Source organism: Epinephelus moara, chromosome 19, assembly GCF_006386435.1.
Source record: "Epinephelus moara isolate mb chromosome 19, YSFRI_EMoa_1.0, whole genome shotgun sequence".
Taxonomy (NCBI): domain Eukaryota; kingdom Metazoa; phylum Chordata; class Actinopteri; order Perciformes; family Serranidae; genus Epinephelus; species Epinephelus moara.
Genome location: NC_065524.1, coordinates 26,039,264 through 26,065,268, shown reverse-complemented (window position 1 = coordinate 26,065,268; position 26,005 = coordinate 26,039,264). Strand labels below are relative to the sequence as shown.

The following is a 26,005-nucleotide window of genomic DNA, read 5'->3' as shown; positions in this document are numbered from 1 at the left end:
CCTCAGTATGAGCGGGGCTCATGTTGACTGACGCCGGCTGCTGGGTGTTTGACGCGGAAGACTTTCCGGAGTCTCCATCTGACTGAGCTCCCCCCTGCGCGCGCCACAGAGTGAAGGAGAGGAGAGAAGGGGAGGTGCGCGTGAGGCGCAGCGCAGGAGACACCGGCAGTGGCGCGAGGCAGTCTTATCTGCATTTCAACCTCGAAATGCTTTTGTCGATAAGGTTTGACGTGCAGTTATGATCAGGGCCGGCTCTAGCCCATTGGCTGGCTGCCCCCCCCCCCCCTTCCTTTCCTTTCCTTTCCACTACAATATACATCATTTTGTATGTAATAGAGTTAAGTATTTCATACATGGACAACAGGCACCAGAATGGTCTCAGAATACTTAATTTTACATTTTACCTGTAGTACTTTAAGTGTGTCTTGGTGCTAACACTTTTTAATTACTTTTCTTAAAGTGACAGTACACCCCAAATTCAAACATAAGCCCTTTTTAGATAGGAACTGTGCCTATTTGCAGGAAAGCCCAATCAGTCTTTTTTCAGCGTTGGCAGTATAAAAACAAAATCGGGGAGTGCCTACTATTGTTTATACAGAATGCGCCTTTTTCAGGGCAATAGGGGGCGTGAGCAAGTAACAAAACGTATGGCTCAGCGTCTGTCGTGACCAGTGACGTGGGAGGGAAGCCGCAGCTAGTCAGGTGGCGATTCTCTCGTAAGTTGGCCCGTTCTTCACCGTTCTCGTCATCTGACGGTTAATGGCCTCTTCGTTTGCGAGGACAAGGAGGGTGGGCAATCCCTTGTCTCCCCAGTTGCTCATCTTTACAGTGTCTGTCAGGTTTGCGTTTCCTTCTTGCTACTAGCTGCTCGCTGATTCCTGCTATCAGCTGTTTCCTGTTTATCCACCGCCAGTGGCTCGCACGTGCGGCGTCATCAACAACTCCTCCCACAAGTCATCAACAGCCCCTCCCATTGCGGAAGGCCGCCTCTGTCTTTTTAAACTAAAAGGGTTCCGCCAATATGACTACACTATGAGGTGGAAAACTGGGCACCTTGGATCATCTCGCCAATCCGGCTCTGTGTGTCTTAACGCTCTCAGCTGGCCGGCAAAACGGCCCAAAATCTGGCAGTGTAAAAGGGGCTATAGGCTACATGTTTTTCCTCCTACCTGTGATGCTATCAATTGAGATATTTTTTTGTGAGTTACTGAGTGTTGGAGATATCGGCTGCCGAGATGCTTGCCCTCTCTCCAATGTAATGTATGTATACTCTTCTAGCGGCCTAGTCGCTAGAAAAAAATGTTGGCATTGTACATTTCTGCAAAAAACAAATGTTACATATGTGCGTTTTATATGCATCATATCAACTAGGGATGCACCGAAATGAAAATTTGTGGCCGAAGCCGAAGCCAAATAATATTAAACGTTTGGCCGAATACCGAGTACTAAATACCGAATATCGTTGTTTAGTTTTTCATTAGTTTTTACAGATGAACCCCCCCCCAGATTAGTGTTGTCACGGTACCAAAATTGGATCCCACTGTACGATACCAGTGAAAGTATCATGGTTCTGAGTAGTATCACGATACCAACGAAAATGAGGCAGATGTGCCTTTTGTCATTTATAAAAAGATAAATCACTTTCCTATAATACATCAATGATATTTCAATGGAATAAATTACTTATTGACTTATTCATACTTCAAAAACAGCATTAATCAGTGATGAACATAGGGGGGATCAAAATAAAATAAATAAATAAAATAAGAATCAACCAGCCACCCTCCTCCCCTGACAAGTCCCTTCATAAGTAAAGAACAGTCCCTAAAGTGCGGTGAGGTTTGTGGGCCGTGAACGGCTCGTTTCTCCTCTGACACGTCACATACCTGTGTTCGGCTGGCTCGGCTGTTCAGGTACTTCTGGGCAGTCATGACGCCAAGAAGAGGATATTATTGGAGCCGACTTCTCCGTCGCCGGTAAGCCGATGGCCGCCGTATTTGACAGGAATACATTACTGTCTGTGTCTGTGACCCCCGTTCAACCCACAATCGGTGGGATTCGCCTTTCGTTTCTGCTGGTGGTTGAAATCTGTAGGCTGCTCGCACAGCGTGTTGAATGATTTAAGCCTATTTTGCTTGCTCAAAACTATTTTTAGTCGCAAATGCGAGTGCGGTGACGGACGGATCGCCACACTGCCAACATTTTACTCCGGCCGTCATGGCACGCTGTTTGATTGCGTTATCAAAACACGCTGCTATTATTCGGCCTTGCTTTTAACTTATTCCACCGAATACCGAATGTGTGTTTTTTTGCAATATTCGGCCGAGTATATTCGGTTACCAAATATTCGGTGCATCCCTAATATCAACAGTTCTGAAGTGACTATTATGTGAGCTGTCTTTGTCATCTGCAGGTGAAGGAGATTAGTGAGTTATTGCTGTGTTTTCGCCGGCTTTTTAGCCACCAGATGCTGGTGTTTTTTAGCAACCTGTGGCTGTTTTTCCTCTGGGACAGTGCCATAAAAAGCGGTTGTGTCTTACTGAGATATTCCTGCATTTTCAGCTGCGATAGTGCCGTGAAAAGCAAGTACTTTATTGGCGTCTTCCTCGGCTGTAGCGTTAGCCAGCTCAGTGGTGCTAGGTGAGCTAGCAGTAGATGCATGCTTCCTTCTGCGCAGTGACACTTATGGTGGGTGTAGTTCAGTAGAAAGAAAATAGTTCCTACATCAAACTGCTCACAACAAGGTCTGTGGATTATCTTGAGTCATGATTCTTGGAAAGAGACATTGCTGTTGAGATTTTTTAAAATGTTTTTTTGTTTGCTTGTTTGTTGTTTTTGTATCGCTTTGAGCACCACAAGCTGAGTGCCATCTAGTTCCAATATACATGAGAGAAGGCAGACATCCCTATGGTTGAAATATCCAACACTACGCAACTCAAATATATATTGATTTTGGGGTGAACTGTCCCTTTAAGATACTTGTATTACTTGTAACAGAGTATTTCTATACTGTGCTATTACTATCTTTACTGTTCTTCAACCATTGATTAAAAGTTATTCTAATTCATAAAATGCTCAAACACACTTGACTGGATTCAAGACTCAACAAAAGCAACTCTGCTTTCTCCCTGGGTTAAAATCTGTGACATAAATGTTGTTTCATGTATTGAGTTTTGCCCCTTATTAAAGCTAAAGCATCATCTCTAGTGTTTAAGGCCAGATTTTGATGCACAATGCCCCAGTGTCCTCAGGAAGCCCCATATAAATCAGTAACATACCATAACATGCACACCATTTGCTTTAAATGGCCGATTTTATTTAATTTGGCTGCATCACAGCGGTTTCTTTTTTATGGGCAAACCAGACTCTTTGAATACATAGCAGCACTCCAGCCTTGAAATAATCTCCACATTACTTATTTAATCTCTGTTTGGATGTTCACCCCTGTCCTTTATGAAACAAAAATGAGAAGGTACTGAAGTAAAACACCGTACGGCTTAGTGCGATTTGGGGAATAGGTGTCTTTGAAGCTCATAGTTAATCATTCAACAGCTTTCATTTTATGTTTTTCTTAATTTCGAAACTGTATCTTTAGCCTCTAGGGCAACTTGTTTTCATCTGACTAATGTTTCTGAAAGCAATATTGTGCAATCTGGGACTTTTATTTCTTACGTAATATCTACGGTATATCTCATTATAACCGAAGAGCTGTCATGTGCGCACACGTAAAAACCACTTCATAATGTGCCTTTAAACTAACTAACTTCGCTGTTATGACTCACTGTGTGAGTGGGAGTCTGTGTGGATGTTTCACAGTGGCACATTTGGCCTAATGATAAAACCACAAGCTCTGCTGAAATGAAGCTGAACTGCAGGTCCACACGAATGTAGGGCAATGGTATTCATCACTGTGTTTATAAAGGATAGACCATATATTTATCTAATTTATCCCTTTCAAAATAAATCTGTGGGCATGTTTGCTGTTTGTCATTTGCCATCTTAAGACTCTGAAGGAAAAAAAAATGGAAACATCCTTAGAATGCTCAGAATAATCCAGGAGCTACAGTACAGTTTATAAATAATGAATATTATAAATATTCTTGCCTTATCTACTTTCACCTCAGTGAATTTGTTATCAGTAAAAGTTCAAAAGGTACACTAGCAAACTAACAACACACATTTTTGGTGCATCTATGGTCACTACCATGTCTTTCAGGCCTGCCCACATAAATGACCGGGCCCCTAAATAATTGTCCAGTGAACGGGGCCCTACTAAAATCCGCTTTACTCATATCAATGCATGTGCTCTCTTTCTTCTGCTACACCATAAACTGTATATAAAGACAGACGACACATCTCCACTTCCTCCTACTGTACAAAAATGAAGCCAGAATCCCAGATACGGCCCCTGCAATCTTGTGCTGGTGATGTCATTTGGAGTCTGTTCAGTAGCAATCTCCACGGTATCAAGTTCTGCCCATACACCAGTCCCACCAACTGCAAGCAGTGCCATTGATCGTGAGCACACCGATCGGTTCACACAGCAGTAAATCATGATTGTCAAACCCCCTTGAATAGCATAAATGACCCAGTCTCACTCTGAACTTGTTGAACTCCGACGCTTGGGCAGTGACTTGTGGGGTCAGACACTGACGAAAAAGACATCCTTTAACATCCACATAATATGCGACCGGTCGCCGTCATACTTAAATGGTGCTAAGCAGTGTCAGGGGGAAACGCGGCGGGACAAGAACGAAAGTTATGGTGGCGAAAGTCCTAGTACGCCGCGCGGGAGGGGTGGTGGATGGGTCCAAGAAACACCCAGGAGAGCGGTGTTTGCGTCCCGTAAGATTCTAAAACCAAACCCTGTTCTTTTTTCCTAAACCTAACCATGTGCGTTAGTTGTTGGAGGAAAAAACAAAAACTCAATTCGTGGTGTTGTTCCCACATTCATTTGTTTTGAAAGAGACTGTGTGTAAATGTTAAATTTCCTGTGAAAATGGAAGTGTATTTTGAAAGAAGACAATGCATGTAACAGGCAGAACTTGACAGTGCGTCCCAGAACGTCAACAACCAACACACCCAGGGGACCTTTCACGTCGTATGTGGACATGGAAAGTCCATGACTAAATATTGCTTTGTGACAAGGTCGGAGTGAGGTCGGAATGCGTTGGCAGCAGTCATGTCATCCATCTATGTGCTTAACACATACATGACGCCAGCTACCTCTTAGCCTTTAGCCGTTAGCCTCTTAGCCAGTGGTAGTTAGGACGGGCACCAGTGCACGTTATTATGATGAGCCCTAGTGCAAGATTTTGCATCTAAACTAGTTACAACTTGACACTGGACAACATCAACACACATATTACCCAGCAATCATCAGCGCAAATTTGTATATGACAACAATACCAAATAAAATAAGAAAGTATTCATTGAAGTCAATATTTTTTATAGCTTATTTGTGGTTTTATAGTTTGTGTAAAGTAAACATATAATGTTATTGTAGATGCAAAGCATGGCCCTGCTTTCTCTACAGGCCCCCCATCCCATGTGGCCCAGTGCAACCACACTGCCTGCACTGTCGATACTTCCGCCCCTGCTCCTACTTATCGTTCATCGCCTCAGCCTGGCTGGAAACAGCTTTCTAAGCTGACTGAGAAAAATTATTATTTGTGTTTTTAAAGCCATTTCCAGTTCCCTCTTTTTCCTCTTTCTTTTCTGGCATCCTAATTAATGTGCATGTTCTGGCACAGAAAAGGAATTCAATCTAACATTGGCTAATTGTTAGTTTCGGTCAGTAAATTTTTTTTCAGGTCACAGGGGCTGGCCACCCACATTTTGGTTTCTTTCCAACAGTAACAGAAAGACGTTTTCAGGAAAGGGGTTTTCATTATGAAACAGGCTTCATATTACTAAAGCAAGAATAAACACAATGTTTATTATTATGTTGTTTTAATAAGGAATGGTGAATTTATTTTAATTTAATTATTTTATGTATTTTATTAATTTAAATTAATTTAATTTAATTCAATTTTATTTTATTTTGTTTTATTTTATTTTATTTTATTCTATTCTATTTAATTGTTTATCATTGCTTAAGATTAGATTGATTAATGCTGACCTCCATGAGCCCCCACAGTGGCTTGTCCCCAGAAAGCTTTTCCCTCTTTACCGCCTTATCAGCAGCCCTGTGTCCTCTACTGAAAACACAACATAGCTTTTGCTTTCTTATCTGATTAGGCTACTGCTAGTAGAGGAATTAATATTGTTGACATTGATGTCAAGTTGTCTCTTTTACAATTAATATCTCTAATATTTCCTGGATTTTTTTAAGGCTGTTCTAGATAGCTGAAATATTCTTTAACTGCATAGCAACAGCACTGTGAATTTCATCACATTGTCATTAAGTCAAAAAAAAGATGCCACCATACAACAAAGTGTGCCAAAAAATGCAAAGTGCATTGCCAGTGAGAGTTTTTATCCACATGGATGGGTTTGTGAAAAGAACCTATCATAAAGCAGTGAAATCCTTTCAGCTCACTCTACATCACGCACGATAGAGTATTCTCTATAAACCCTGCCATTGACACGTTTCCTCCTCTTTACAGGAAGGAAATTAATTCTGTTGTCAAGACCCGACTCCCTCGCCATTCGTCATGACATCTGTTTCTTGAAGGGAATAAACAGACAAAAAAAAAAGGAGAGCGACAAAAATGAAATGTTGAGGGCTGCCACGATGTTCATCTCTGGAGCTCCCACCGGTTGCAACTTTAAAGAGGTGAGATGGTTCATTTCTGACAAGTGAAAGAGTCCGCCCTGGGAAACTGACACTGCTCTATGAAGATAAAGTCTCATTTGAATAAACTGCCTCCCCCTCCAGAGCATATCCATATGCATGAGACTCCGAGTCTAATTGCTGTTAATTCTTGTTAAATTGATTGTGATTTATTTGCATCTCACAGAGACGCACAAGCTGTGTGTGAATGAAGTCTAACAGGCAGATTTCCCCACAGAGTCACCTGAATCAGTTTTGATCAGTCTGAATGTATCAGATGTGGTTTATGCTAATGGCTGTACTCATATTCAGACACGCCATTAATTGGTCTGCTGGTCGGTTCACCACTCTGGTTCAGTCTTAGTCATCAGGACAGCTAATAAATGGGTTGCCATTAAATTTTACACAGACATTAATGGTGTCCACAGGGTGAATCCCTCTGACTTGGTGATTCTCATGAAGTTATTTGTGTTTTTTGTGAAATGTCTGAGAATATTTTGTATGAATTTACATAAAAAATTGGTAGCCTACTCCATGACCTGCAAAACTAAAGAGATTCCCATCAGCCTCAGCCATTACCTACTTTGTATTTAGTGCTGACTAGCAAATGCTAACAGGCTAAATTAAGATTGTGAACACTGAAAACAATTTGCTTTTGGCTGGGTAACTTCAATCCCACTCACTGGCTTCATTTATAAGCAAACACACACAGAGTCCAGATTTTTAAGATCAGAATTTATATTGAAAATGAATACAGGCAGGGGGTTAAAGCACAGGCAAATTAATGATGTCGTTGTCCACAGATCACAATGACGTAACAGGTAATGATGATTAATGACTGATTTGACTGACATATGGTTTATTGGCAATCACTCATCTGGTCAGTCAATATGTTTAGAGGATTAGATGAGATAGAATAACATGAATTGTGGCCCTTAGACTTCCTCCTCGTACACGGCAGTATTCATTGCGCCCTCTTCAGGAGACAGAGGGAACTCTTCACAAATATGGTAAATATCATTGGATTGTTCTTATGCACTGTTCATAGGTTTTCCTATGAAAAGTAACACACCAAAATTCATACATATCTTATGTAATCATGAACTAGTTATACCTGTGTTACCCAGGTATTTCAGAAGGCTGCAATCACATGATCAATACGCTGATGGGGGTAAAGAATGAAGAAGGAAGTGGTCACATGAGGTGGCAGGTTGAGGTGGTGGATGAGTCAGAAAACACAGGACTTTTCCCAGGAAACTGGTGTTCCTAAGCCCAACCACAACTTAACCTGCCCAAACCTAACCTTCATCACTTCACGTTAAGTGCGTAACTTTACATTAAGTACGTAACATTATCCATGGCGTGCTAATTTGTAGAGTATCATATGAAGCATTGTACGATGATACGTTATCTAACCCAGTGGTTTTCAAACCTTTTGTGACCAAGACACACCGAAGGCCAAAATCTCAAGGCACACCTGTATTTATATCTGTGCACAACGGCTTCTTTAAGGTGTGTTACCACTCTTATCACGACATAAGACAATCAAAATAAAAAAAAGACAGGTAGTTTTTGTGTTACGGTCTATTTTTCTCCTTTCTGTCGGTGGTAGGGGGGCGGCATGGTGGTGTAGTGGTTAGTACTGTTGCCTCACGGCAAGAGGGCTCTTGTTTCAATCCCAGGAGGGAGCCCTTCTCTGCAGAATTTGCATGTTCTCCCTGTGTCAGTGTGGGTTTTCTCCAGGTACTCCGGCTTCCTCCCACAGTCCAAAGACATACAGGTTAACTGGTGACTCTAAATTGTCCGTAGGTGTGAATGTGAGTGTGAATGGTGTTTGTCTCTATGTGTCAGCCCTGTGATAGTCTGGTGACCTGTCCAGGGTGTACCCCACCTCTCACCCAATGTCAGCTGGGATAGGCTTCAACCCCCCCGTGACCCCCAAGAGGATAAGTAGCTACGAAAATGGATGGATGGATGTCAGTGGTAGGCCGTCTTCGCTGGTTCTTTGTTGTAATTTGCTCCGTACAATAAAGCGACCCATGTTCCTACTCACAGCTCTCTCCTTTAACATGCCATCAGCCCTCACACTGGCTGCCAATCAGGGTTTTTGATGTGTTACACACTTAAAATTCCCTCGCATGAATGGCACAAAATAGGTTCCTCATGAAGGTTTTTTGAAATTAAATTAAATTTAATTACATTTTTTAGCTAGAGTTTGCCTCTTCATCAGGAAATGGGTGCACATAACATACTGATACAGTCAAATAACAACTCATCCATAACTTTCTGTACAGGCCCAGTTGAATAGTGCAATAATAATGTGTGGTTATCATAAAATCCCGCGACACACCATTTGAGAACCTCTGATGTAACCTAATGAAATCTAACCTGCTACATACCATTATAATAGCATTGTTATTATGAGCATTTTAGCATGCTGAAGCATTTTGCTCAAAGCACAGTGTAAGTGCAGCCCCACAGAGCTGCTTGCATGGTAATCTTGTTTAACACACACACACACACACACACACACACACACACACACACACACACACACACACTATGAGGGGTCAAACGTATCACCGAACACACACACTGCATTCACTGCGTACTTGATACGTGTAAATTGCGTGTGCAACCATCACCGTGTACTTGCTTCGCGTGCGCTGCGCGTGCATTCACCGTGTACTTGTTACACATGCAATGCGCGTGCAATGCCTGCACACGCCTAGACGTGTGGTTATTAGACGTGCGTGCGTAGACACGTCATGTAATCACAGGGGTCAAAAGTGTCAGCTGTTGAAGCAACAACGCGTCGCGTTACGCATGTGTGACACGTAGCATCGCTATGCTAACTAGCTTGCTATGCTAATCAGACGTGCGTGCGTAGACACGTCATGTCATCAGAGGGGTCAAAAGTGTCAGCTGTTGAAGCAACAACGCGTTGTGTTACGGACGTGTGACACGTAGCATCGCTATGCTAACTCTGCTAATCGGACGTGCGTGCGTAGACACGCAGGTATAGTGTATGTGTAGCGTTTGTAACGCGCTGTGCACGCGTACTGATAAGACGTGTGAGCGCATCGTGTGAGTGGAGCGCACAACGCCTGCGCGTCAAGTAGCGGACGTGTGTGTAACACTCGTGTCTCCATAGTAACCCTATGTAAAATGTAGGTGTGCGCTCACACGGTTTGATTAGATCTGATGTGTCCTAAGTAGGCGCAAGTGACGCGTTGTAGTGTGGTTGGGTGAAACGTTTGACCCCTCATAACACACACACACACACACACACACACACACACACACACACTAGTGCAGGCAAGAAAATATTTCTTAAAGTGGCTATAATCTATATTTCTATAGCAACAATCTATCAAATGAGGATGTGAAAGAGTTGCCGTGGTAATGAAACCAGCGTTGGGCAGGTTCCTTCTGAAATGAAGTAGGTTACAGAGGTTACAGATTACTAGTTACCCTTTTGAAATTGTAATACATAATGTAACTATTTTAATCACTTCATCAGAGTACTAAAAGTTATTACATTTCAGTGCCTTTTATTACTTTTCTAACAAATGTTTTAAACTTGGCAATGAAGCTGAAAAATGTCTGCAAACAGGCTCTGCCAAAAGAAGACACTCCTGCACGGCAGCAAGATGCAGAGCAACAGACTGAATGTTATATTCTATATATACACTTTTTATGGAAAAGAATATATTCAGATGTGAGCCCTTTGTAATCAAAGGACTAATTACATGTTTTTTTCCCCAGTATTTTGTAATTTACATGTAATCAGTGCCTCCCCAACACTGCCTACAGAGAATAAATCACCTGAGTCTGCAGCTCAATCTGGCCTTACACAGCTTTATAGTAGGTTTCAGCTTTTTGTTTAGATGTCTGACCCACAAATTTATTGTTTTGGTTCACTCTCACTGCTCTCACAGTGTAGTTTTTGGCCACAGCAGGCAGTGGTTTCAGCAAATAAGCTCTAAGAAACCCACTTTTTTACTATCTGCTCAGCACCAAAGAGCAGACACAGTGAGCAGCTAGCTTGAAAAGAGCCACATATTTCCCATAGGACTTGGTAGAGACCAAACACAGAGCTAAAAAAGTAAATACTGGACTTACGAAAGCTTTTTTTGCAAGCGTTTACCAACAAGTTCACCATATCAAACTAAAACATGATGATATGTCAGTGTTCACGCTGCCCCTGAAAGACAACAAAAAACTCACCTTTCAAATTAGGAATCATGACACTGCTCTCTGTTTGCCACTATTGCTTTTCAGCATTTGAAAACATGCGTCTTCATACATTATGGAATCTACCAAATTACACCACAAACACACATCACAGGCCTGCACGCTGTCTCTGTCATCTCTGGAAAGTTGACACCTTCTTCAAAGGCACGCAGAACTATTCCACGAGGTAAAAAGTCTTTTTTTTAATACTGTTATTGGCTATCCTTGAAGGAATGCAAGGCTCATTTAAAAAGCTGATGTTTCCTCCCTGCACGCTGCCTCCATCTCTAACTTTCCAAATGAGTCAAATATATGGATGTCGGCTCACCTTGGAGTGTTTACTATCCGCCACATCAGGATTTCTACAGCAAACAGAGGCTTAGCTCTCTTAATTCCTGATTGAGAAACTGTGCTTTGCAGAATCCGTGCATGAGAGGTGAGAGGAAGACAGACTGTTGCATCTCTTTTCCAAATCTAACAGCGGCGACTGAGTTCATTACACTGCCATTAGCTCACTCAGCAGCCGTTGCGAGATAATGTCCTCTAATGAGCGTGTGTGTGCGAGGGAGGACGAGCTCTCTTCCAGCACTGTGGTCTTTGACTTTGAGACAGACTGTAATTAACGGCGCTCTGTCCTCTTCTGTGTTATTAGCACAGCTGACCTTTGAATGCATCAGATGAGTGAAACAACACATCTGGTAAAGCTGCAGTGTTTGGGGAGAGGAGAGGTGAAGAGAATATTAAACAGAGATCTTCAGTGAGAGGAAGTTTCACAGATTATTGCAGGACTTTTAACTATTGATGCATTGTTTTGACCGGCGGGTACATCAATGCCCAGATTCTGCTTGAGCATCCATTTAGGATTTTCAATATTTATTCTCTCTGCAAACTATTATATAAGACTTCATACAAAATAGATCACAGAAGTTTTTTTCTCAGAGGATTCACTAGAGGATTTAACTAATGATGTCTCTGTCACAGGCCCAAGCTGATCAGAATGATTTTCTACTACAGAGCCTGATTTTATGAGACTTGAAAACAGCTCCCTCTGAGAGTGACGACATGCTCCTGTCAGCTCTGCCTGAGTTCAGCCCAGAGTTTGGGTTGATTCAAGGATCTGGAATCCCCCCTCATTTTACTCGCTATGAAATCACATTACACTCATTTCCCAAACCATGAAGCCTTCCTTGGAAAATCTGTTTTCATCCACTGCTTGACTTCTGTGCCAGTAGTCTTGTAATCACATCAGCGTGTCTTCTCTGGCCCTTGTGCTTAGATTAGAACACGTAGTCAGAAGATTTGTGAGGGAGAGGAAAAGATGGACCAGACGAGCTTAATCGAGATTGCCTGCTGAAGATTTATCCAAGACATCGCTCACATGCTGCCGTGCCATTTCCGGATAGTCTTTAGTAAAAACCCCTTACTGGGAAGTTATCCAAATGTTTCTTGAAGTCAGATCGGGACTGAAGTCTCACTCTAAATCATAATTGCTCTTGCTGTAGCTCAGTTTGGCGGCTTTAATTGTTTTGCTGCCTTAAATTTAATGCCTCTCACACATGGTTGGATTATTTAAGGGGCCTGCCAAGCACAGGCTCAGGAGCCCAAAGTGTAAGGAGGCCCCCTGGCCTTCACCTGAAAAATGTCACTTAAATTAACAAAATGACCACAGAGATGCAAAACAACCTCAAAGAGACACAACATGAGCAAAAAAGAGACAAAATGATCTAAAAAGGACACAAAACAACTACAAAGAGATGCAAAGGACCTGCAAATAAACACAAAATGAACACAAAAAGATGCAAAGGAATTGCAAAGAGACAAAAAAATATATAAAAATGTGCAAAACAACCACAAAGAAACACAAAATGAGCAAAAAAGACACAAAATGACCTCAAAAAGACTCAAAACGACTACCAAGAGACATAAAAGAGATGCAAAGGAACTGCAAAAAGACACAAGATAGCTACAAAAATGGGCCAAACAACCACAAAGAGACACAACACGAGCAAAAAAGACATAAAATAACTACAAAGAGACACATAACAACCACAAAGAGATGCAAAAGAACTGCAAAGAGACACAAAACAACTACATAAATGGGCAAATAACCACAAAAACTAGTTTAATAACCAAAAGATTTGCAAACAACAAAAAGGGAAAACCAGCACAAAGCCTGTGTGTAGGAGAGGTGGTGGGGGCCTTTGCATTTCTGTGCCCAGGGGCCCATTGTCTTATGATCCGCCCACAGGGAACTTCTTTGGCACCTTCATATCGAAATTACTTTATCAAAACCACATTGTTCATCATAGAAGGAACAAATCAATGAAAGAGGGCAAAGCCAGACTGAATGAGACAAAATATTGACTTTCTCTGAACACACTGTACTCCCTCTGGCAAAGCCAAAGACAAAACCCATTCTCATTTAATTATGAATATGGAAAAGATGATACTTACTTACTTTTAACACTTGGAGACTTCATTGTTTCCTAATGGCTGCTAACAGCTGGAGACGACAGCTAAAATGATGGCAGACTGCAGGCAAACAGAAGGGAGCGTTTGGATTGTCAAGCATTTGGCAATTCTCTCCCTTCAGGCACAGTAGCTGTCTGACGTCTGGGTAATTTGTGTTTTAGCTTCCAGGATTTAGTCAGAATTCAACAGAAGGAAACAGCTGGTGTTAGAATTATAATGTAAATATTCAACATGCAGTGTTGAACAACGGGACAGAGGTGTTGAACAAATCTTGTCCTTGGTAATGGTGCTGTTTAAGTTTTTATGACTCCCATGGTTTGTCATTGAGCTGACCCACAGATGAGGTCCAACAGTACGGCTTCACTTCTGAATCCCCAAACAGGGGAGCGCGAACTCTCCGAGGACTCGCCCCCCCTCCTTTAAACCTCAACCTGACTTTCACTTTCTACAACTGATTAAAACACCATTACAAGTTGGCTCCGTCTGCCGGCTGACTGCCGCTTGGTGCTGAAAAAAAAATCAGTTTTATCTCCTCCTGCCTTGGCTGGGGTCCCTGCTGCGCTGGAGGATGCAGCTGAAATACAAAGCATCGAAGAGAGATGTCAAGCAAAACTCCAACAATTCAAGCAAAAAGCAGGGTGTCTGAAAACTCTCCAGGACTAACTTTGCTTTCTCTTTATTCTCTTTCTCCGGATCTGCACATTACTCACAGCAAAGCAGTAATATTCCCAACATATGAGCAGATATATACATACAGTGTATGCTTCAAAAGGTACTTCAGAAAGTGATTCATAAAGTTAGTGGAGGTGGTGAGATGTAATAAGAGCCAGAGCTCATGGAGAATTGGCTGCAGTTAAAGATTAATCGTAAAAACCTGGGGCCACCTTCAGGAGTGCACTTTCACGGTGATTTAGGGAAGTTTATTCTCCTATCAAACACATTATGAACTCTGAGTGATATTTCAATCTTTAAAGTGTACAAGTGTCTTTTGAATTAGCTTTCCCGCTGCATTCTGCAGCATATAAAGGAATAAAATCAGTGCAATCCGCAGCACACAGCCCACATACTTTACTGAGAACTCCCCATTGTAGTGAAACTGTGTGATGTTCACAGCTGAGTTTTGAATATGCTGCCGTAGCATGGTGTGTGTAGGTGTGATCATCTGAACTGTTGCCATTGGGACTTATAAATAAACCAACCTAGTGAATCCTCATTACGCTGCTCAGAGACGTAGTTAGAATGCAGTGTTTCTACAGTATTTTAATTTGATTTTAAATAGACAATATAAACCCAACTTTGGTTGTTAAAAGTTAGTGACAGGGAATATCAGTGTGTTTGATAAAAAGATAATAATTCCTAACTGATGGTCCACCACTTTTGCTTTTACGGGACTTTTAGTCACATCTTATGGTCTTCCTCAGTGGATAGAGTTTGGCATTGTCAAGGTCATGATGATGATTGCGCTGTTTCCATGACAACTGAAAGAATGTCATCTTCAGAGGAAAGCTGAAAGTTGCGGATAAAACTTGTAAGTGGATACATTCAACACATTTTCACTCCGACCTCATCACATATTAACGTTTTGGTAACGACGTGATACGACGTTAAAGGTACCAGGACTTTCTGGGACGCCGTGTCAAGTTCTGCCTGTTACATGCATTGTTGTCTTTCAAGATACACTTCCGTTTTCACAGGAAATGTAATGTTTGCATATAGTCTCTTTCAAAATTAATGCACTATGTCAGTACAACATCGCAAATTGCCTTTTTTTGGCCCTTGCACCAGCCCCACTCGGACGTACGCCACCTTAACTTTCGTCCTTGTCCCACTGCGTTTCCCCCGATGCGGTCGGGTGCTGTTAAACTATAACGACAACTGGCTGCGTATCATGCCGACATTAAAGGATGGCTTTTTTCGTTGGTTTCTGACGCCGCAAGTCACTGCCCAAGCACCAGATTTCGACGGCTGCGGCTCGACAGAGGGTTTTTTGGAAAATTTTGTTGAGGTGAAGAGTGAACTTTAACACTCGATTTTTAGTGTGATGTTCCTGCTGTTCCCTGATCAGAAACATGCGTTGTACACAATGTTGTGTAACTGGTACAAGTTCACCGAGAAATATTATAGGAAAAATACTATAGTAATATCGTAATAAGATTTTAGTATGAACAGTCCTGTCCCCAGAGTCGTGCGTTTGAGTCCACTCTCACCTGGCTCACCAGTCGTTACACATGCGAGGTACCCTTGTGCATCAGTTTTGGACATTCAGGGATGGCGTGTCAATTAACACTTGTTAAATGCATTGTGTCTTTTCAAAATAGGCCTATGTTTCCATTGTCATTGGAAATGTACAGTTTCTGCTTGTTACATGCATGCCATGTTTTTCAAAATTAACTTACAACAGAGGTAAAACACTTTCTTTTTAGGGTTAGGCAACAAATGCACATGGTTAAGTTTAGAAAATATGCAAAAGGTACCTCTGTTCATTGATGATGCTGACATCACTGCAGTCTCTCGCTGGGACTGGAACGGCTGAGAGTACGCTACCTGCTCAAGACCAAACAGCAGACCAAGTGATCGACTATAGCCGGTGAACAAAGTGGAGCGTTTCCTCAGAAGTTGGTGGAGGCCAAAAACAGAAATGAAACCGTGAATATTTGACTTTGTTTATCAGGTGGTCACAGACATTCATTCGCTACTGTCTTTTTATGTGTTAATGTCTTGTTATTTTGTCTTTGTATGTTTCTGTGTGGACCCCAAGAGGATTAATGTTGTATCTGCTGGATCTATAACTAGGCAACTGATTTCTCACAAGTTCACAATATCAACTTTAAAAGGTGATGATGTGTCATTGCAGGTTTGAGATATTTTAGATATAAAATTCAAATAAGCAATCAGGCACTTGACCTTTCTAAGATTAAATCAGCATGAAAGCCTTTTTCATGTCACTGAGTCGAGGACTAAGTGCTAATTAAGAGGAATGAGTAATCATAAGTGAAACATCCAGATAGATCAAAATGTTAATGCCGTAAATTATTAGAGAGAATTTGAAATAGTCGGTGTGCACATATAACTGTATCCTGATAAAACACTCCTACGGTGTTGCACCTGGAAACCTTTTTCTGTCTTCCTATATCTCTGTTCACCCCCCACCCCACCCCATCCACACACTCTTCCCATGTGACCTGTGAACCTTAGTGGAAACGATGCCGGTCCCTGTGGACCACCACGGCTGAAGATAGCGCACATATACACACATACATACACACACAGGCATACCAGGAAATCCTCAGCTCCGTTTTATTTATTCAAACCTCCTACTCATTTCTCTGCAGAAGATAAGTACAGCGAACAGGGGCTGTAGATGGAATTTTCTCCCCATACCACCGTGTGCACACACACACACATCTACACACAGAGACATGAAAGCACTGTTACTATTAACATCTGACCTTGTCCCAGAGCATTCTCCAACATGAATTTTAAACATGCGCCCTCTTCGCCCAGACCTAAATGACCCCCCTCAGATAACTTGCAAAATTATTCATCACGTTGTCATACAGCAGTTGCCTCAAGCCAAAATATGGGATGGGTTCCTTACGCCATATTTCCCAGAGTATTGATCAAAACTGTCAAGTTCTTCGGCTGCATGCCAGGCCTTGTTGGAATGAAAAATATCACTGAACCAAAGCGGGGGACGTTCATATGCACCAGTCAGAACAAACCAATCTAAATGGAGGGATGCCAGATTTTTTATTAATGTGTTTGTTTTCACGCATGTGCAAAGATATATGAAAGAGAAGGGGGAACCTGAAATAGCAGCTACACTAACTGAAGCACCTCAGCGACAGGTTGACATTGGCCAGGTTTTGACAGCAGTGAGAAAACCCCATCTAATTGAAGGATGCTTGTCAGCCCACTAACCGTCAAACTGATGTCAGGAGGAAAATTGCCTACCAGCCATTCTCAGTCTGTTCTCCTCCTGTCTCCTTCCCCCCAGCAGCACACTCACTGTCTGCAGATATAGACAGAAGCCTCTTCTTCAGCCTGTGTAGATCAAAGTAGTGAAAGCACAACACACCCTTGCAAGATGTCAACTAATGACACTGGCTTGACAGTGGGTTTGAAGCTCTCCTATCCCAGTCCGCTGCAGTGGGACTGCACAGATCATCCCGGCTACCTATAGCTCTTCTACCAGATCTTTTCATGTCCTGCGTTGCTTGGTGGCTTCCCTCAGCTCGGTGGGTGATTCGTTACATCAGTCATGCATACCTACTACACATGGAGGCAGAAATGGAGGTAAATGAACTGTAATGGAAGACCCCCAGAATCCTACACTAGTTACACAAACAGGGAATTAACGTTTCTAATTTATCTATGTGCAAATAATATATGTGCATAGATGTGCTCCTGAAAATGCTTCCATGTCTCCTTTACATACTGAGTTTCTTTCACATACCAAAGCAGGAATGAGTAAATATCTCATATATAACTGTGTTCCACAAGGCCAAAGCCTAAGTGATTCACAATAAATTAGATTAGAAGATTAGATATAAGGAGAATAATCAAGGTACAAAAAACACATAGGATAAATGGTAAGTATTCTAACATAAAAGCAACAACATACCATAAAAGTACGTCCATAAAATGGATGAATAAATCCTAAAACAGATGACACTGATCATAATATATCTGGAATTCTAATAAATACAGTCGTTTCTTCCACTGCACATAAACTGAGCTGATGTAGAAAGACAGAAAGAAAGGAAATAGTGACACCGTGTGGCTGAGTTATGTAAGTGAAGGCTGTAGACTGACTGTAGGGGAAATATTCAGAGTAAAGCATTCAAGTAAAAGTTCTGCATTCAGAAGTTTACTTAAGTTTAACTACAGAGGTATTGATGAAATGTGCTTAAGTAGGTTGCAGATGTATATTTCTGAATGCCCTACAGGTGGAGTTTATATTCTTGTGTTTATTATACTTTGTCATGTGCACTTTACCTTTTACTATTTATTACTTGTCTTGACTCTGAGTGGTTTTTTTGCACAATAATTCCTATGTACCTAGGTGTACACATGGCAAATAAAGTTATCTTATCTTATCTATCGAGTCTGCAGGTTTAAATGTTAACAAGTTGTCAATAAAACTTAAGATTTTGTTCCAGATGTAGTGTCGTGAAGTTGACCATGTCTGCTGGCTGTGTAGCCCAGATAAGCAACTACTTACTTCTAGGCAGTAGTTATAATCTATATTGGGGCGGACACATCCCCCCCAGTGTGCACCTTTCCTGTGCGGCCCTCTGGCTCCTAAAATGGCACTCAGTCCTTAAAACTTTGAGAATCACTGATCTGATCATTTGTTTCAAAAATGTTGGTCAGTTTAGCTGTCTCATTTCTAAAAGTTCGTCCTGGGATAAATAGTCCCTCAAGGGTCTGGTCACAAAAAGGCGTCAATTGAAAATGGGTGGATAAACGGGTGATTACGACAGGAGCGTACTTACAAGTTCACATGGGGGAAGTTTTCCTTGTAGGCTTTCTCCAAGAAAGGTCTTTCTGACAGAAGTCGATTCATTATAACCTAAACCATGACCTTTTGTCTAACCTTATCCAAGAGATAGGTAGAAAGCAAAATTTCTCCCATCTGCCTACAAGTTCACCATATGGACTTAAAAGGCGATGATGTGTAGATGCAGCGTGTTTCTGCTGCCCTCAAGTGGCCAGATAACTCAGTTACTGCAGGTTTAAGAGCGAGCTAAACGAGCAAACCAAATGTTCTGATGGAGGAGGATTTTCCACAACTTGGCAACTCAAACGTTGTTCTTTTTAATGATTTATGACTGAAATATAGAACATTAGCAAATGATTTATTAAAACCAATATTCACAGTTTAAAAAGAAACTTTAAAACTGTGCCATACAGTATTAGGAAGTGATATATATTATATTACATATTATACTATATTTAATTATTATTGTTTTCTTTTTTGATTCTGTTTTTTTCTGTCATTTTTATTTTCAGATCTTACTATTCTGTGCTTTATTTTGTTTTGTTTTGTTTTTTGTTTTGTTTTTTACTCACTTACTTATGCATGTTTTTGGGTTTGTAATTTCTCTGATGTTTCGCTGTTACCATGTTATGTTATTTTACTGTATAGCACTTTGGTCAAAACTGGTTGTTTTTAAACGTGCTTTATAAATAAATTTGACTTGATTTAGTACATTAAATTGGAGTAGTTTAATCAATTCCAATGTAGCAAATTTTGATAAACTCATATGTTTTTGGGTATAAAATCTTTATTTTCAAAGTAACTTCAGCTGTCACACAGCACAAAAGTACAATATTTACCTCTGAAATGTAGTAAAGTGAAAATATGGAAGGATATTGCTGCCACACCAAATTAATGAATCAATTAATATATGAAAACTGACCAGTATCAGGAAATAGTGTGAAAATATTTAAGTAACTAAGAATGTGTACACTAAAAATGTACTTAATTACTTTCAGCCAGTGTATAGAACAACTTTGTTGATGTTTTAAAGTTAAATAATATGCCTAAATGTCTTGTGTCTCTAAGATTTAAATTGTTCTCATAGATGTTTTCAGTCTCTGATCATAAAGTAATTAAGATCCCTCCCCCTGCACCTTGTTGCCCAGGAGATGGCAGCACATGAGCAATTTCCACTGGGCCCTTTAACAAGGACATGATCTACCACCATTACAAACCCATCACTGATGTCACATTTCACCAAATTAATGTTAAGAGGGATGCAAAGTGTCCTGCACTTCATTCTCATTTGAAAATGTTTTCACTTTGTAATACACGAGCCACACACAGATGCTTTATGTTTTTTTGTTTAATTAAGTTACACTGATAATGCTGTATAAACGGCAACAGACGTGAGCTGTGCAGGGTATTTGATGGTTGCAATATGCCACAGTGTGAGATGTAAGACAGTACACCGATGCAGAAAATGATACTGTATGAACTGTCAGATATACAGCGTGAGCAGGTGTTTGAGCAGACACAATGACAGACAATCAGTGCAAAGTGGTGCAGTCTTTTCACACAGCTATAAAAGGACATTCATTAATGATGGGATAATTGTTGGGCTCAGTCACAGCCTTTTGTTATCATGTTCAAGTCTTGGAAAAGGTCCATGACAAACCATTAAAGACAGTCAAGAGTTTCGTAAGGAAGTTTAACTCCCTTTTAAATGTCACCCAGTTGAGGGAAATGGTAATGGACATGACAAATGCTGTAACAAATGTGTGCCTCCTTCCCCCTCACTTTTAGGACATGATTAATGCAACAGTTCACAATGACTCTGGGCAGCTGTGAGTTTTGTTCCCATCACCAGCTGCAGCATGTCAGTCTTGGCTTCTTTCATAGATGTGGATTAAAATAAGTCGGCTGGACAAAACCACTGGACATGAAGGGATGCAGGAGCCCCCCAGTGGATGAAAGCGGAACACCACCGGCCGTGTGGAAGATCACATTCCCAGAGCTGAAGCTGGGGAAAGTTTGGTGGAAGCTGGCAGGGCTCGTCCCGCAGGTGGGCGGGTTTGGACTGACATTGACCAGGGAGTTGGAGCCGGGCTGCAAGGTGCTGTCCGCCCCGGGGTTCTGCTTTTTCCATTTGGTCCTCCTGTTCTGGAACCAGATTTTCACCTGGGTTTCGGTCAGACTCAAGGACAGGGCCAGGTTTAGTCTCTCGCACACGGACAGGTAACGAGTCGCGCGGAACTTGTTCTCCAGAGCGACCAGCTGCTCGTAGGTGAACGCTGTTCTGGCGCGCCGCGGTTTGGCGCAGGCCTGGTCTGCGCGTCGACGCTTGTGCGGTGAGGGGTCCTGCAGGGGGGCGGCTGGCTCTGCGTCGTCCTGTTCAGCGGTGAGACAGGGATCTGGCTCAGCCGGTGAGGAGAGGTGAAGGGGGTCAGCGACGACTGCATGATGCCTGGGGGCTGCAGAATGTTCATCTCCTGTCTCTTCACCTGCAAATAAAAAAGAAGAGTGAGCTCACATCCTGCAAAACTCTGCAGTCATATTAATATGAATTCATTTTCCAGTCACCAAGGTGCTTAACTACGAAAGATTTAAACCCCCATATGCAAGGGCGTAGGTTTCCTTTCACTTAATTTCCTGCGTTCTGGTGATTTTTATGCAACTATTTGTGCCTTTTCTGCATCGATTTATGGCGTAAGGTCCCCAATTTTGCTAAAATAAAGTGCCACTGTCATGTTTTTATTGGAGGAAACAAATGCACATGTTGTAAATATTCAGGGGGGACGTGGCCTACTTATGCATAGGCCATATCCATCTTCTTCGTCACCATCTTTTGAGGATGGAAACATACTAAGAGATTTCATATTTTCATATAAACAATGAGGACAGTTTTGTGCGTCAAGGCCTGGCCTCTCTGGTGGTTCTCACGTAACTAAATTCACTTAATTTCCAATGTTATTTACAAGAAGGAACTTTATTTTTTATGATTTGACTTTCTGGAGAAATAAAAGTAGAATTATAACATAAATAGTTGACCTTTGGGTGAGTATGTTTTTATTAATAGGCCAAAAGGCCCAAAAGTTGGTCAGATAGGTTAAATTATCCCGGTGCTGAAAGGACAGCTCCTGACAAGTCATAAGTCACATGTCAGACCTCAAAGCTGAAGGCCCACACCTGCTTTAGAAATGTATCTTCATTGTGAGGTGATGTTCCTCTTTGTCCTGTCTGCACCGCAGTTTAAATACCAAACACAGAAGGCCTGAAGTTGACATCTGTAACGCGTTTGATTTGGATCCTGAGGTCGCTGGGGCGGAACTGAGCATAGATTCAGAGGAGAGAGGGGGGGGGGGGGGGGGGGGGGGGGGGAGGGGAGGGGGGGGGGGGGGGGGGGGGGGGGGGGGGGGGGACTTGGTCACTAATCCTTAAATAATTTATAAACCGCACAGCGCCTCAAATGTCATGTTGCGGAAAGAAATCCCGTCTAAATCCAGCTCCGCCACCTCAGCCGTGACGTGCTAATGGAGTTTCATATTTGCGGGCGGATCGATAAATGTCATCTATTTAAAGGGAAGTTTTAATCGAACGATATTTAGGATCAGACATGGATGGGGTGTGAAGTTTGTACCTGCAAGGTGCTGGAGGGAGATATGCAGGATGCAGTAATGGGATATCGATCAAAGCGCGCAGAGGCATCCTCAATGGGACGATTTAAACAATTATCTAGCCTGCCTGTCCCAGTGCCAATCACACGCTGGGGCTCTGGGAGCAAGCCTTTGTGGCTTCCTTGAAAGGAAACGCAGCCTTGGAAATTAAGGGAAGGTCATACAGAGATGACAATAAATCTGATAGAAAATAGTGTCTCACTTGCTGCTGCTCAGTCTAGACCCAGAGCAGAAAAAGTTTTTATTCTAGGATTTAATAATAAAGATTTATTTTATCCATGCGCTTTTTAGACATGACAAATTATGGATGCGTATTTGTTAATAAGTCTGGTTTTTAAATAAGTGGCACGTGCAATTAAAAAAAATGCAAAACAAAATATAGCACATGCATGTTTTGTTTTCTAGGAATAATATTCTAAAATTGTTTCTCTACCTGCTTTCGTGCCCTCAACTCTGAAGTCTCCGCCTGCAGTGCTGTCCGACTCCAAACTTGTTCCCTCCTCATGTGGCACAGAGAACTTCTCCTTGACAAGTTCGTTTCCCCTTCTGCTGTTAAATTTGTTCGGATCCAATATATCAATAATAGAAAAGGAAATCTTGTGAGTGGACGTCATGGTCACTCCACGGTCCTTGGGGTCCAGCATCCTTTACGGAGAAAAACCTTTAAAGAAGTATAAAAAAAAAAGGACTGACGTGCGTAATTACGCGCGCGGAGAGGAACTTCTCATAGTTTCATCCACTTCTTGTCTTCAAGCTTCATCAAACCGGATTAGCGGCTCTGATCCCCCACGGATTGTGGCTCCTCTGCTTCTGTCTGTCAGTCTTGCGGCGTGAATGAGATGACCGGAGCGCGGTCTTTAAAGCGTCTGTCCCCCCCTAGTCTCTCAGCCAGACACGTGACACAAACACTATTAGTGTTTCACACGACCACCTAATGGGCTCAAAGCATTCGTCGATAATCACCCATATCATTAAATTCAATAATCCACGACCTGAAAGTAAATTGGGCACAGATGGCACTTGATCCATATCAGAGATCGTCCCGTCTCCCTAAATTAGACTCTTTTAGAGGCGGTACTGTCAGTGAGAAGATTTCTCCTTCATTCTCTTAATCAAAACCAAACTGTTTCTGCTCATAAACTCAGAGAGTTACGACACCTATCAGTACAAAAAATAACTTTTTACAATAAAATCCAAAAATATATACATATTTAGAAGCACACAGATGATAATTATCTCCAGGTATTATGAATATTTTATGTTTCATCAACATTTAAGATGCTGTGCAGCTTAAATTGTCTTTAGCATCCTCTATCCCTTATTATTTTTGCTTATTCATAATTGCAGGTGTCTTCTGTTATTAGTTTAATTAACTTTGTTATTGTTGCTTTTGTTTTTTCATGAAACAGTAATGATAATATTCCCAATATTACATTTCAAGTACTGTTTTTGTTACATTACACTACACTGCAGCAACTTTCATAAAATTAAATGCCCGAAAATAACAATTATGTCTCTTATGTATCATTTTGTCATATGGATTACTGTAAATTTATTATGTTGATCTGTTCTTTAAGACATCTTTTGCACGTTTGTTCATCCTGGAAGAATGATCCCTCCTCAGTTGCTCCTCCTGAGGTTTCTACCATGTTTTCCCCTGTTAAAGTTTTTTTTTTTTGGTGAGTTTTTCCTTATCCGCTGCGAGGGTCTAAGGACAGAGGTATGTCATATGCTGTAAAGCCCTCTGAGGCAAATTGTGATTTGTGATATTGGGCTTTATAAATAAAATTGAATTGAATTAAAGAAAAAAATAGAGAGTACTGCACTCGGTCAAGAAACTTGGTGTTAGTGATAATGAAAAAAAAATCTGTTGCCCTTTACGCATAGTGCTACTATCTAAATAAGAATAAAAACAATGACTGTTCAGATGACCTAATGTAGGAGTCCAGGGAATATGTATGCAGTCTAAAAATCATCCCAGGTAAGCATCCTAAGGAAGTAAAGATTAATACTAACAGAACAGAAAATGGTTCCCGCCACATTTGATATTTCACAGTTGATATTACCTATTATTGATGATGCCGACGTTGTCTATCAAAACACATCTGACACTCATCTTAAACCCCTTAATGTCATGTATAATTCTCTATGTAGATTTGATTAACATGTCCATATAGAACTCACCATTGCCTCATGTATTAATCACTGAATTGGCTGCAGCCTTAATTTTAGATAGCAATTTCACTGGATTCATTTTCAAATGTGTTTATTTCACTTGTCCCTTTTGTCCCCAGAAATTTCAAAGAAGTTGGACAAAGGTCACTTTAATACAAAGCTCCATCTGACTGGAAAAATCTCCCTCTTTTCTTAAGATCTGTTACGTCTTTCTGCTGCTTCAGGACTTCTTTATATTCACCTCTCAGAACAACTTGTTCATGTTTTTAAAATGTTATACTGAAAACAGCTATGTAACTATTCAAGGTCACGGTATCCAATTCTAATTGTCTTGTATAGTGAGTGAGAATGTCTGTATCTGTGTATTTGTAGTGTATGTTTATGATGTAATGCAGTTTTGTCTGTCTGTTTTTGTTTTGTATTTGTGTCTGAGGAACCCCTTGAATATGAGACGCTACATCTCAAGGGGCTATCCTTTAAATAAAATCAAACATTTGCCTGCATCAGTATGTTAACAGTCTACCAAATGAGAGTTACTTAATCTTGCTTAGATAAAACCAAATAAGGATGTGTGATTTGGACAGACTGAAAGGATCCGTGACGAATCACTACTCTAGACGCTCCTTTAAAGCATTCGAAGCTAAATCGCAGGCACACAATGAATACGGCTGATTGTTTTCTCACCCGAGGTGATGGATTTATATTCACAATCAGTCGCCTCCCTGATCTTTGCTATTAGTATTCAATATAAAGTGACATAGGGTTGTTTAAAGCTTGATGCCTGGTGATGGCTAAAATGGTGAAACCAGCACAGGATCAATATTCTCAGCAGGTGTCCAATACAGATAAAACCTGATGGCTACAGACAGTCATTTTGGGTACTGGAAGGCCAAACCAGTAACTGCAGAAGCACAGGAGCTTCGCTTAACTCCTCAGTCCTTAAACGACCTACCTGCATTTTCAGTTTATAATTCAATAATTGTCATTTGTAGGATTTTAAAGGTTTAAATTGGTGGTAAAAATGTACTTTTGTGAAAGAATAGCTGTGGTTTGGTGTTGCTCTTTCAACATATTAACATATTTTACCATCTAATCCTGTGAGGTCTACATTGTGAGCAGATGAGACAGATGCCATGTCTCTGTCTGTGTGTCACATGGGGGATCCGATCATGTTTACACACAGTT

The 26,005-nt window shown here is 41.3% G+C and overlaps 1 protein-coding gene across 1 annotated transcript; it reads right to left on the bottom strand.

The window, feature by feature from the left end:
* Window positions 1-19,755: 19,755 nt before the first annotated feature.
* On the bottom strand, window positions 19,756-23,471 carry nkx1.2la (NK1 transcription factor related 2-like,a). Its single transcript, XM_050071236.1, has 2 exons — window positions 23,079-23,471; window positions 19,756-21,472 (listed from the first exon to the last, which is right to left on the bottom strand). Exons 1-2 carry the CDS (start codon window positions 23,287-23,289, stop codon window positions 20,865-20,867), a joined length of 819 nt encoding a protein of 272 aa, XP_049927193.1. The 5' UTR covers window positions 23,290-23,471; the 3' UTR covers window positions 19,756-20,864.
* Window positions 23,472-26,005: the final 2,534 nt, after the last annotated feature.

Bases quoted from the DNA above. Each gene is read 5' to 3' on its own strand.
- nkx1.2la (XM_050071236.1), bottom strand. From the start codon at position 23,289: ATGCTGGACCCCAAGGACCGTGGAGTGACCATGACGTCCACTCACAAG. The intron at 21,473-23,078 runs GTAGAGAAACAA...TTTTATTTGCAG, and splicing joins AGTTGAGGGCACGAAAGCAG to GTGAAGAGACAGGAGATGAA.